Source organism: Crassostrea angulata, chromosome 10 (genome assembly GCF_025612915.1).
Source record: "Crassostrea angulata isolate pt1a10 chromosome 10, ASM2561291v2, whole genome shotgun sequence".
NCBI lineage: Eukaryota > Metazoa > Mollusca > Bivalvia > Ostreida > Ostreidae > Magallana > Magallana angulata.
Genome location: NC_069120.1, coordinates 27,273,564 through 27,286,777, shown reverse-complemented (window position 1 = coordinate 27,286,777; position 13,214 = coordinate 27,273,564). Strand labels below are relative to the sequence as shown.

The 13,214-nt window shown below is 33.6% G+C and overlaps 1 protein-coding gene and 1 pseudogene across 2 annotated transcripts; both read left to right on the top strand.

Moving 5' to 3' along the window:
- Window positions 1–828: 828 nt before the first annotated feature.
- On the top strand, window positions 829–7,824 carry LOC128165481 (calcium-regulated heat-stable protein 1-like). Of its 2 annotated transcripts, XM_052830082.1 has the most exons (5): window positions 829–911; window positions 2,493–2,625; window positions 4,238–4,360; window positions 4,744–4,960; window positions 5,409–7,824. In XM_052830082.1, the coding sequence occupies exons 2-4, from the start codon at window positions 2,495–2,497 to the stop codon at window positions 4,910–4,912; spliced, it is 423 nt and encodes a 140-aa protein (XP_052686042.1). In that variant the 5' UTR covers window positions 829–911; window positions 2,493–2,494; the 3' UTR covers window positions 4,913–4,960; window positions 5,409–7,824. The 2 variants fall into 2 exon arrangements, with proteins under 2 accessions (XP_052686042.1, XP_052686040.1); XM_052830080.1 differs by having other exon boundaries at window positions 4,744–7,824.
- A 120-nt stretch (window positions 7,825–7,944) lies between these two features.
- On the top strand, window positions 7,945–13,183 carry LOC128165480 (uncharacterized; annotated as a pseudogene).
- Window positions 13,184–13,214: the final 31 nt, after the last annotated feature.

Below are 13,214 nucleotides of genomic sequence, written 5' to 3'. Positions count from 1 at the left end.
TCACCGCATTTCATTTCGTCTGCCATTTTACCTTACTTTTTAAAATACGATTAGCGAGTGAGATTAGAGTGCCACGCCACCGCATGGTCCTACTTTTTATATTATATCTGATCACGTGACCCGAAACCTATTCGAGTACGTATGAAAACCAATCACACACATGATTTTAAATATATGCCCCTGCTTGTACCTTTGAAACTGACGGTTTTTAATTGTATCAATCTGTTATTTATATGTAGCTTTATAAGCATTAATTCAGAAAACAATTCAATGATCAGTAATTCTATTTTTAATTTTATAAAAGTATGGCAAAGAAAATCATAAGCGGATCTAATGTGGGACCCCCCCCCCCCCAAAAATAATTTTTTTTTTAAATGTATCAAATTCACCTAGTAAATTTACCGAAAAAGCCCCCCCCCCCCCCCCCCCCCATTCACTGACAAACAATCAGCCCCCGGAAAAATGTTTTGAATCTGCGCATGGTAATAAAGCAAGTTTTAATGACTTTGAATAGCTGTGTAATTTGTAAGAACCTAGCAAATGTTCGAACTATTTGTATGAAATTATGTTTATACAATAAAATAAGTAAAAACCAACAATCAACTTCCAATGAGTAATACCGTGAAAAGACATTGTAAAGAAATGTTTTGATGATAAAGAATATATAACTCTAGAGAAAGTGGGACTGGGAGAAATCCCTATAATTTTGTTGCTCCTGTGCTAAATTTAATTGTTTGACATTGAACATGAAGTTACAAAACTTATTTTAAACCCAATTTCTGGTCTCCTTTTCATGTTATTCATGTTATTAATGACCGCCTTTTATCACGAATAATGAATGATCGACTTACCCACAAAGTGTTCACGTACGAGCTAACAAGGATTTGGTACCCGCCTGTGTATTGAAATAAGTGAGTTTTTGTTCGTTTTATGTAAATCATTTGTTTAAAATTTGTATATAGAGTTAATAAATGCATTCTTTAAATTACGAAAACCAAAATTAACCCTAAGTTATGAACATAACATCGACAAAAACACAAAACAATTGTTGAAAACTCGAATTTTCTCGCTTCTTACAAAGTTTGGTAAACAAGGTATTTGAAATGCTTCCATTGATTACATATTGCGCAGTTTTATGTCAATTTGAGCAAACTACAATCGCTATAAATGGCGAATGTCTTCGTCAAAGCCAATTTCAAAATAATGTTTGAAATTTTGATGATATGCATAATCATATGTAATTTTAAAGAGGTATCAATATTAAGATGGTTTACTGTACAAGAATATATTGAATGTTCTAGTTTTATATAAAATTACATGTATATTGACTAAGCAGCTGTTTTAAGAGTATATTGGCCTCTGGTAAGTGACAGTAGTTGAGATTTGATTAGTTGCACTAAACTCCTCGATTAGTATTGTATAGTGACTATGTTTTAGCATTCAGATTCTCTTTTGGGAAGTGGATGAAGATTATGCCTGTCAACTTCTCTAAAGGGAATATCTTTATAGCTATTCATTGAACTTCATTAACTGTTTTCTTGTTACTATAACCTTTGAAGAATATTTTAAGTGCATTTTTATGCAGTGTTTTCAGTGTATAAGCCAATGAGGCAAGGTTTGACAAATGAATGTTACAATTGATTATCTTGGTACAAGGTAATTTTAATGTATTGATCGGAGTCTACACATACTGTACAAGCATTGTCAGCCATCTAGTAGGAGATAAATCACAATATATTCCTTCTACCTTTTCACAGTATTTATGGCAATTAATTTTTTTATTTGCTCACATTGATATAGAATTACAAAAGAACCTGATTTGAAATTTCAATAGATTTAATTGTTATTTTCTCAAGCTATGATTATTTTGTGACCCTGGACTCCAAATGTTAGTAAAATGGACTCCAAAATGTTGGTTTTACACAGAATTAATATTAGTGTTTAATACATGTACCTTGCAAGGTGCCATGAGATTTTTATAATAAGAAACAGTGCTTACAGAGGTGGAATTTATATAATGGATATAGTATAAGAGGTTTCATATTAAAACTGAAAGTTACCAGCTGTATTTCAGACAACAAATACAAGCAAGACAATGAATTTTACATGAACTTGTGCATTTCTTTGGAATTACATGTATGGTTAGTTTCGTGGAACTTCAGTTATGAAGATATTATTAATTAAATCATAACCCGAAACATAGATTCTAATTTCAACCAAGAGGGAATAGAAAAATGAAAATACTTTGGGCCTTTTACATCGTTTATGTTAAATATAATGTTAAAAGAATGTGACTCCAAATCAATTTCAAGTCAATAGATGAACCATAAAATCATCTATTTATTTTCTGTAAAAAGTTAAAGTTTTATTAACATGAGTAAGAAAATGTATGAATGTAATGGGAATGGTGAGAAGGAGATCTAAATCAAGTTTTATTCTATCATTTTCATGGCAACTAATTAATGGGTTCATGGGTTGTGTTATTTTTTCAGACATGAGTTCTGCCAAGGATATTCCTCAAACTCAGGCTATGAACAATGCGGTGATATCGGGCTCGCCCAGCAATCACCATCACTTCCTGATCCCCAGCCCCATACCCACCCGCAGAACCAGGACCTTCTCACAGTAAGTCACACCCACCTCTAGCTGAAAGGCTTTTTACATGTGTAGTGGTACATGTATATAAACTGTTGATTCACATGTAGTTTGGGCTTTTTTGACTGTGGATGTAGTGAAGGCTATATGGATTGTGGATGTCGACTGTGGTTACTCTGTGGTAGATCTGATAATTCTGAGATTCATGGTTATAGAATTACAGGGGTCTTGGGTTTGATTCCTGGTGCGGTATTAACTTATTTCATTTTGTGCTGTTGACCAGTGTTGTGCTGTTGACCAGCACACTGAAATTTCATTACAGAAATAGTTCCTGTTAAGGGTATAAAACCTGAGTTGTGCTTTCTTTGTGGTTGAACGGGAGGAGTGTTGTAGTTCGGGCTCTATGGACTTGATATTGGCCCGGATGGTTAATTTAAGTTATGAATTCCAGTCAAGAAATACAGGTTCTCATCTAGCCACTAACTTTTTCTTGCCTGTAATACATGTATCAACAGTAATGCGTTCAGAGGAATTCATTTCAAGTTCCAATAATTGATGTAAGTAGTAAGTCACATGCATCAATTGCTATTTTTTAAATAAAGCTTTTGTCAACAGGAACACTCTCGGGCGAGTAAATGTCAGGATTCAGATAAAAATTCTTTACATTTTTAGCATAAAATGAATGTTACAAATATTAAAAAAACTGGGTTTTAGTACTTTACTAGCAATAGAATGAACAATTTATGTAATAATTTCGTTGGCAGTCAATTTCATTTCCTATTTTGACAGGAAGACAGTCGGTCAATTGGTCTGCGATTATGGTATGTCTGTATTGTCAGCATGCCTATTATTTTCTATATCTCCCATTGATTTGCAAGTGGCAACCACATGAGGCAGATAAGCAATTATGAATAAAAGATTCTTATTGATTTCCAGGGCATAAGGTCAAATGTTTAAGGGTTGATGAGTCGTCAGTGTTTTAAGTTCACACTTTGTTTTGTCTTCAAAATTGGCCAGAGATTATGATGTATTGTACATATCCAAAAGAAAGTGTTGATACATCAACAAAGATGATGTACAATGCAAAATTATATAAATCTAATCTAAATGTAGCTAATATTAAATCTTATCAACATTTTGTTATCGAGAAGTTGTGAGCTACCAGTATTTTATTGAAAATCAAAATGTTGTTGAAGGAATTTCTGAAGATTTTCAGCAGAAAACATGAATCTAGGTAGGTAGGTAGAATCCCAAATTGACATGGCTTTCATCATTTGTGAGAATACACTCCACATGGTTGGAAAGGAAATCAGCTTCAGACTGATTCCAGTATTGGAACAATGATTTAGATAACTCTGGATTAGCTTGACCTTTAAAGACCTGTCTTTATCCAGGATGTTTGAGAGATGTCATCAAAGTTACGGCCTTGAGAATGTGAATATAGTGTTATTTGATTGAGATGGTTGTCATGAAGTGTTTATACATGTACTGATACCTGTAGTCTCGAACGTTAATGCAATATTATGAAAAGATTATGTGCTCCATTGTTATTGTTGAATTACATATGTGTAAAGAGGGGGGAGCTAGGGGTCAACTTTAATTTTGATGATCAAAGCCTTGAAATGAATGCTGCTATTTTTAGGTCTGAGAGAGCCAAAGAAGGACCAACCTTTAAGGGTAAGGTGAGGGAGTTCTGCCGACAGAAAGGACATGGCTTTATCATCCCAGATCATGAGAAGAACCCCATCTTTGTTCACATCTCAGAGTATGTATTTATACTATAATAAGAACTTTATTTATAAATGGGACCAGTAACTGTCTGGGGAAAAAAAAATGCAAGGAATTTATGTTTGTTCTTTTAGTAAGGATTGTCTTGCTTTGACTAGCTTTTCATTATTCCTTGGATTTGGCAAAGAAATACTAAATAATTGTTTTCATGGTTTTGGAATTAATTCTTTAAATGTCTATATGTTATGGATTTTTGAAAAATGGAGAGGGTAAAATCAGTTTTGCTGTCATCATACTTGTGCATATTTAATGTTTTGTGAAAATAGAGAAGAGGATTATTTTTTATGCACAATTAGTGACTGACATAGTTTTAAAATTTGTGTATACAATGTACATGGCTCTAAATTTGATCTCTTACAGCATTGAGGGTGAGTATGTGCCCAAGGCAGGGGACGAGGTGACTTACAAGGTCATTCTGATTCCTCCCAAGATGGAGAAGAGGCAGGCCGTGCATGTCAAAATCACCCACCTGGCACCCGGTGTCTCCCACGAGAAATGGGACTCCACCCCCGATCTGGAAGCTCACTAGGAGCATCCTCGTCTGAGCGAGCGAACCCTCCAGCACTGAATGATAACAGTAATGACTTCATTATAATGTTACCTGCAGCATTGACTGAAGTGTTATATATTGTTGAACCTCTACATTGAAATCACAACTATTCTTTACTGTGCACCTTATTAGCCAACGCATAATGAAAATTGGTCTTTCTTGTCTGTTTTTTTTTTTTCAATTTTTTTTTTTTTTTGGGGGGGGGGGGGTTATTTTTTGGCAGAATTTTACAACCTGTAATATATATTAATCTGGTCTTAGTATTATTATAGAACACTAATGTTGCACTCAGAGTTGTATGTAAGATAGCTAGACTCTGTAATTATTGCCTGTTTTTAGCTTCATATAATTTATAAACATGATAATTTTACATGCTCATGTAACATTTACTCATTTGGACAGAACTCATAGACAACTGGTAGATTAACATTGTATATCTAATCTTACTTTTTTTGTCATTTTTTTCTCATTTCAGGTTTATGTCAAAATTTGTCATTATTTTTTTTTAATGATTCAGAAGATGATACAGCAATTTAGGCATTTACAGACAACAAGTGCATTTAAAGAATTTGATTTGCTTGACCAAAACATTTGTGATAATTTGTCTATTACCTTTTTATATTTTTTCCCTGCTCTTCCACTGAGTTATTGTATTTATTGTTTTGGTTGTAAATTTATTAAAACAAAATTCAATTATTCAAGTAAATATAGTAAAGTGTTTTGTTACGTTGTCTTTTATCTGTCCCTGGCTTATGGTAAAAAAAAAAAAAATTTTTAAATGAAAAGAAAGAAAATTGTGAATAAAAACGTAAATAGCCTATGTTTGAATTCCTGAAAAAATGTGTAAACTTTATCAAAACAGAGGCAATTGATCTATTACTGGTATATTAGACTTTGAAATTGAATCATTTTTTATCAGTGTACGATTGAAGTGTGCGTTATTTATTGAAAAGTTTGAGGGGGTTTTTCATAATCATTGAAATTCTAACTAGTATTATACTGGTCATGTTTATTTGTGCCATGTGCCTTTTGAAATGTTAATATCATTCGTATCAAGATTTTTTAAGCGTTAAACAATGTTTGGCCAATAAATGCAAATGATGAATATATCTGTTAGATTAAATTACTATGAAACGCATATATGAAGAAAGAATCGTACTTTTGACCTTGATTTTTATTTTTTTTGTTAAGTTTATTATCAGTGTTAATATTAATAGATTTTTTTCTTGCTTTTCCAGAATATAAAGCTTTATTTTCAAATTCTTGCTAAAAAAAATGTTTGTATACTACTCAAATAATGTAGATAATTTGAATAATGTTTAATGCATTGTAATTTGAAATAAACACATACCCAGTAGTAAATAATGAATATTCAAATGGCTATTTTTGTGTATACAAGATGATGTTGTGTATTTCTTAGATGTCTAGGTGTAATTTTGAATTAGAATTCAGTCGATGAATTGATTTTTATGAAACAGTGTCTTCAACTTGTGCTTAAGATTTGTTGAGGTTTGTCAGTTTGAAGGATAATATTTTCAACAACAACAAAAAAAACATGTTAATTAAAAACATAGTGCTGGAAAACCATCAAGTTTGGAAATGAAGTTCTGAGTAGTATAGACATTTTAGGTTTGTACACGGTACTCTAATAATGTAAACCAACTTTTATTTGCGTGCGAGATTTTATTTATCACTGCGAACCAGTTCTCATATATTTCGAGTTTTTTTTTTTTTTTTTAGATAATCTGCATCTTCATCACGAAAATGAAGTTGCTGCGAACCGGTTTATTTCTTATAGATCGCGAAATTAACTTGCAATGAACCAGTTTATCTCCGATAAATTGCAAAGAAAAGTTGGTTTACACAACCTTATGCTCTATTCTTATATTATGTGTAGTAATCGTAGAGTTACTGTTCTTGTTTTTTTTTTGTCTGTTAATCACATTTTGAGGTATAAAATTTATCATATTGAAATTAAAATTAGAGATCAATGCATGAAGTTTTATTTTTTATTTATATATATATATTTTTTTTTCTTTGTTCTTTAAGAAATTGGTCTGAATACTTTTGTTATATTTTTGGAATTTTAAGGCTTTGAGTTCTGACTCTGGTATTCAAAGTCTTACTTGAAGGGGGGAATCTAATTTCTATTCATCTTTTATACTTTGTTTAATATTTCTTCTGGAATTTTGCTCCGCTTTGGTAGAAAGTACAAAATTTCCGATTTTTTCAAGGAAAAAAATTCTTGTAATGAGTTTTGTTTGTTGAATGAGTTGCATTTACATTTTCCTTCCATTTTCCAAAATTTAATAATATGTGCCATATTATACAAGCTATCATAGTTGTTCTGTTATCAATACATAAATACACTGTATCAGTGGACATTTCTCTCTGTACTGGTTAAGGAGAGCTGTTCGTACTTAATGTTTCATAGTTTAAAACCCACAGAAAACAGTCATGTTTAATTTGCACTGCTCTTTAAGAAACCTGAGAACAGGAAAGATAAATTCCTTTTGTCTGAAATTACCATATACTACTACTCAGTCCTTTTTGTGGCATTTTTACATAAAATCAAATAATTATGTGTTTGGTTGACAAGAATAGTGTGCTACATGTATATTATGCTCAAATCCTGAAGGGGGTCTTATCCAACCAAGCATTCAGTGGAACAAAAATATTTTTACTTCATTCAAAAGATGCAATTTTCAAGGGTTCTGTTAAAATGTAAATGTAGTTGGTGATTGGTACATATTAGGTAACCTGAAGGACTGTTTAAGCTGTAAAAATGTTCAAAGTTTTCATGATTATATTTTTCCTAATAGCACTTATAGTTACTATGTTGTAGATTCTGTTGTTTTTGTAAGCAAAAATAAACTATATTAAGAAAATTATTAGTATCCTTCTCACATTAATCCGGATTGCATGCTCTTGCACGGCCGTGATTTTAGTGTACCGGTATTTATGACGTCATAACCCTTGTGTACATATTTACGTAATAAAAAGTTGACGTCACAATACTAGTTCTAAATGATGTTATTAGTCAGGTAAATAATCATAACAGGATGAACTACGAAAAGCAAGATATTTTCTACAGCCAGGCACGTAATGTCCTGAATTATAGCGTCAAGAGGTTATGGTTTAAAATTAATCCATTTCTTGAGACCAAAAGTAAAAATGAGCACGATTGCCAAATAAGTTTATTCAACCCCAGCAGTCGACAGTTCTATGTGAAAAACTTAGTTTCAGCGGACACATAGATCGGAGAGAGCAAGGGGTGCCGGTCGGTAAGTCTTTCAAAAGCTAGTACTCTAATCAACAAATTTTAATTTTTATCAATTCGCAGTCCTTATGATTAATAGTTTTGTTGGGATGTTTTTTTTTGTTTTCTTTTTTGTGGGGTGGGGGTTTGTGTTCATCAAAGAGTTATATTTAAGAAATGTATATATTTTTCGTCTAATTCTTTTTCATCATTAAACATTAGTTTAGTTTAAGAAATATTAATAAAAAAGCAGGGATAAAAAAATCCCACAAGATTTCAGTCTTAATCCTGTATGAAAAACAATATCAAACACTCACATACTCTCTCTCTCTCTCTCTCTCTCTCTCTCTCTCTCTCTCTCTCTCTCTCTCTCTCTCTCTCTCTGGGAAAAATGCTTGGATTGCCCTATCAAAATCAAAGTACTGAAGAACTGACGGGAGTTGATTTTGTCGATGTTTATTTTAAAATCAATGATATGTTATTTTGCATGACAAGTGCATGTAGTTTCTAATTTGAATTGCGCACATTTTTATATGAATTTTTGGACTTTTTTGACAAGAATGTCGAGAAACCCCCATATGAATCATGTTAAACTGAGTAACTGCATAGGAGAGTTGATTAAAATCAACTTCCAAAAATAAAATCAATACGGCCAGACTTCAAATAGAATAGAAAAAATTCTAGTTAACTACGCTTTAATTTTTTTATTGAAGCGTATTCATTATTATCTTCATTGTATTTTGACTTCAGGAGAGTTTTGGGACTTTCTTTATTCGGACAAATGGGATCATGGGTGTTCGATAAGAATTCTCGAGGGGCAACTCTATGACTATATACAAACCAAACTTAACGTATTGTTAAGGAAACAAGCCATAGTTCAACACCGAACTTTCGCATATGCCAAAAATAAACGAGAAAAAAGAGGATGCTACAAACCAGCCAACGAAAAGGTTGTTAATTTTTTTTTTAATTTTTAGTTTTCTTATGATATCTTTCTTAAGCCATGTTTTTAAAACCCTCACATAAAATGGAAAAAAATCAATTGGATGAAATGTATGCATACTTTTCTAAGACATATAAATAAGATTATTTGTCAGTAGCATTTCATACGGTTACAAACATGCTGCATATCAACGCACCTATGCTTCTAAATGCCTCATTGAGTGTAAAAAACAATCTTGGATTTACGTCTTACTACTCTAGGGATGTGGAGAGATTGAGGAGGTTCTTCTTTTGGAGTTCATTTACTACGGTTGTAAGGTTGAACCCGTACGCCCCTATGGATCCACCTGTAGTTCTTACCCAGGGACAAGCACCACCACTTCTGGCTTCACCCCACGGAGAAGTCCACATAACAGCGACACAGAGGAAGATTACTTCCCTCTTATACGGAGAGGTTGGTCATTATCACTAATTGAGGTTAATGAGGAAATAGAACTAGTTCTTGATAAAATTTATTTTTTTGTCAGGGCGCATTCACATAATTTGAATAGCTGCTATCTCGATACTACATGTAGTAAATACTCTTGAATTTATATGTAAATTTTAATTGCAAAGTTGTATTCATTTGACCGTCGGTTTCTGATTTTGTTGTTTCACTTTTCCCTATAGAATTAGAAATAAAAAAAAAAAAGCAAACAAACTATTGGTACATCTACCGAGCCAGTAAAATACTGAGAAAGAATAATTAAGGTAATTATCCATACGTCACAAAACAACGTCTGACGTAATTCACGCGTTATTACGTTTTTTCCGTGCCCGATCTAATCGAAACCTAACGCTACGGTGTACATGTGTTTCAAAACAAAAAAAGCAAGCTGATCTAGAAATTAATTCAAAACAAATCTATTAAAAATCCTGAAAACTGCAATCAATTAGCCTATTACTCAGCGAAATGAAAATTTGACTGGGTTGTGTCGATTGAGTACTCGTTTTGAAAATATAGACCGCTTACTTTTGTCCTGCATAAACATCAATTCATTACAAGGCTGAACTTAATCCAATTCTTTGAACATTAAATAATCCCTGAAAGTCCATAAACATCCAAAATGAAATCCTGACCGAGATCTATATATATTCCAGTGCATAAATAAGGGAGATAAATACACAAGGGGAAATAATTTGACTTATTTCATCTTTATCCTATATTCGCTTAGCAACGAGCAAAGATATATTTTCAACAACAAAAAATGTTTTTAGAATTAAAATCATGCGCTGAAGAAAAGTTATTTCATTTTAAGAACAGTCTTTAAAACCATTAAAAAAAGGTTGAATAGAGGTTCTGTCGTAAAGGCATATCAGGTAGTTAGCATTATCCACGCGTGTGACTGCAATTTCTAAATACCGATCTCGATCCATAATACTTACCGATATCCAAAGATACAATCTTTTGCGGTTTAAATAATACAGATTAATCAACAGTTTGTTTAAATCATGTTTTCTAATTAACAATAATTTTAACATATTTTTTTTAGAATGATGAAATAATAAACCTATGCACAATTTAAATTTTACGGATCTTTTTTCAAAATATATATTTTAATGATTTTTACCCAAAATACGCCCATTGTGATCCTGAAAAGGCCGGTCCCTTGGGTAAATTTATTTCCAGTTGATTAAGGGCGTTAAGGTTTAAATAATATCAAAATTTTAGAGAATTCTGTACGTAAATAAAATTATAAGAGCTTAAATTCTCTTTGAAAATTTATTTCATTTTATCTCATTTGTATGCGGATTTATCTTTTTTTGATAAATAATCAAGTGTAACATAAAAATTTTTGATTTGAAATAATAATTCCTTTATTTTACATAGGATATAAGTCAAAAAATGATTTTGTGAAATTCAAATTTCAGGCTTAGGCTTATATTCTCTATGTATGAAAAAGCGCCATTTTCTGCAATCGGTTCTATTTTTAGCAACGACCCTAGCTCTTATGATACCGATGGACCACCCAACAGGGTAAAATTTGATGAGAAGATATTCTCAGATACATGTTTGAAAAATATGAAAAAATTCTGTACGCATTTTATTTATCTAGTGGGGTATGGACCATTACCTTAAAGAACTTATTTTATTTTTTCAATTCTGCATGAAAAAAATAATTTCAATTGTAGTATCCTTAGAGGGTAGGACATTGCCTCGAGCATTGCCGCGAGTGAATTCTATGGTCGCCCCCAACAGAAAAGTGCTAAAAGCAGGAAAGACGTCAGGGGCAAAAGAACGGAGTAACAGTCTAGAAAGAGAGAAATATGGAAACAAGGGAGTCAAAACGGTCAACCAGTTGTTTGAGATCATTCCAAAACAAATCAGCACCGACAGCTCGGAGAGTGATTACAGAACCCAACCCCCAGCCCTGAATTTGAAGCAGTTCAGATGTACGGAGAAGATCGTTTATGGAGATAATCTGGACGTAATTAGCGAAGAGACTGAACTCGCCGAGGAGGATCTAGGTTTTGGGGAAGAACTCTACCTATCCAACAATGTGAGAGAGCCAAGAGCACATGATGCCGTCCAATACAAATCTGTTGTCAAGAAGTTAGCGGCTTGCAAGGTCGAATTACAAAAGTTAAAGGAAGAAAAGAGAAAACAAGAAAAAATTTTAGCTGGAAGACCAGCTACTTGTCTTCCACCTATGCCAAGCTTTGATATCGATAAGATCCGGTTGGACAATGTTCCAGAGAAACCTATGTTCAAATTCAAGTTTTTGCTTCAAGAAGTTCCCAGTTTCGAGCGTCTGATCACCATATTGGAATCGGAAGATCGTTGTGATCCACGATATCGCCGCTCAAAGCAAATGAATAGGAAAGTCGCCAACAGGTACAACCTCACTAAAGAAGCGCTGCATCAAAGAGCACTGGAAACAACAGAACTCAATACGAACATAAAGAAGAGAATGGATATGTTGAAAAAGATCCAAGGGGGTAGTGGAGGTGGAAAGAGAGATATCAAAGATGCCAAGAGCACAATGTCGTCTGTTGCTGGTGCGAATCCAAAGCAAGACAAGCCTGTCATTACCACTATCATCAACTTGGATGACGTAGTCGGGCCTATGGCAGCAAAAGTTAGAGGAGTGACTGATTCCAAAGAATGCGGGAATTATATTTTGAACAATATCGGTAAAAAGAAAGGGGTTAAAGATAGAAAGAAGAGCAAAATGAAGACGGTGTCTATATCACCATGTGTGCCCACCACCATTCCTCCAGCGTCTCCCAAAACCATCCCAGATATCGTCTTAACCACTTCATCTGGTCAGAATATTACACTGTCTCAAAAACCGGAGCCTGCTGTTCCACTCGCTAAGGAATCCGTGCCTAGACCACGCGCTGCCATGCCTAAGGAACAGAAGTCTGTCGCTTCTAAAAAGTCGATCCGAAAGAAGGAGAGCAAAGCAGGCACAAAGAAGTCTGCGTCTAAGGCGAGGTCTGTTTCCGGTGGAAGTAAAGGCAGGGGAAGAGCCAGTGTAGCTCCATCATATACAGAAACCGAGACATCGGAAGAGGAAGATGACACCACTGAGTCGTCATGTTTTGATACAAAGAAGCTGAATTTCCGGTACAGCTTCGAAAAGCTGAAAAACACAAAGAATCAAAAGAAGAAAAGGCCTGCATTCTATGACGTTCTGAAAAAGTATTATCGAGTTCAGAAAACCCTTGACGCCCTAACCAAACCAAAGGGCTCTAAAGGAAAAGGGAGAAAATCCATATTTGAAAGAATCCTGCAGAAGCATCCAATCAAAACCGAGCCTGACTTTGTCATTGGGAAGTTGAAGAAGTTCCCGTTTCTACAATACAAGAAGAAGTACATTTTCCCCACCGAGATGGCCAATTTTGCGACCGTTTCTATGGCTGAGTTCGAAGAGAGGCTGTATCAGGCTTTAAATGACTTCATCGTTAGAAAAGAGCATGTGGTATCCAACATCAATGGAAAATCGGTTACTACCATTACTTTCACAAAAAAATCAACCTTTGATCAAAAGAATCGGTAATTTTAGATTGCAAGATTACAGGATAAAGAATTTTAGT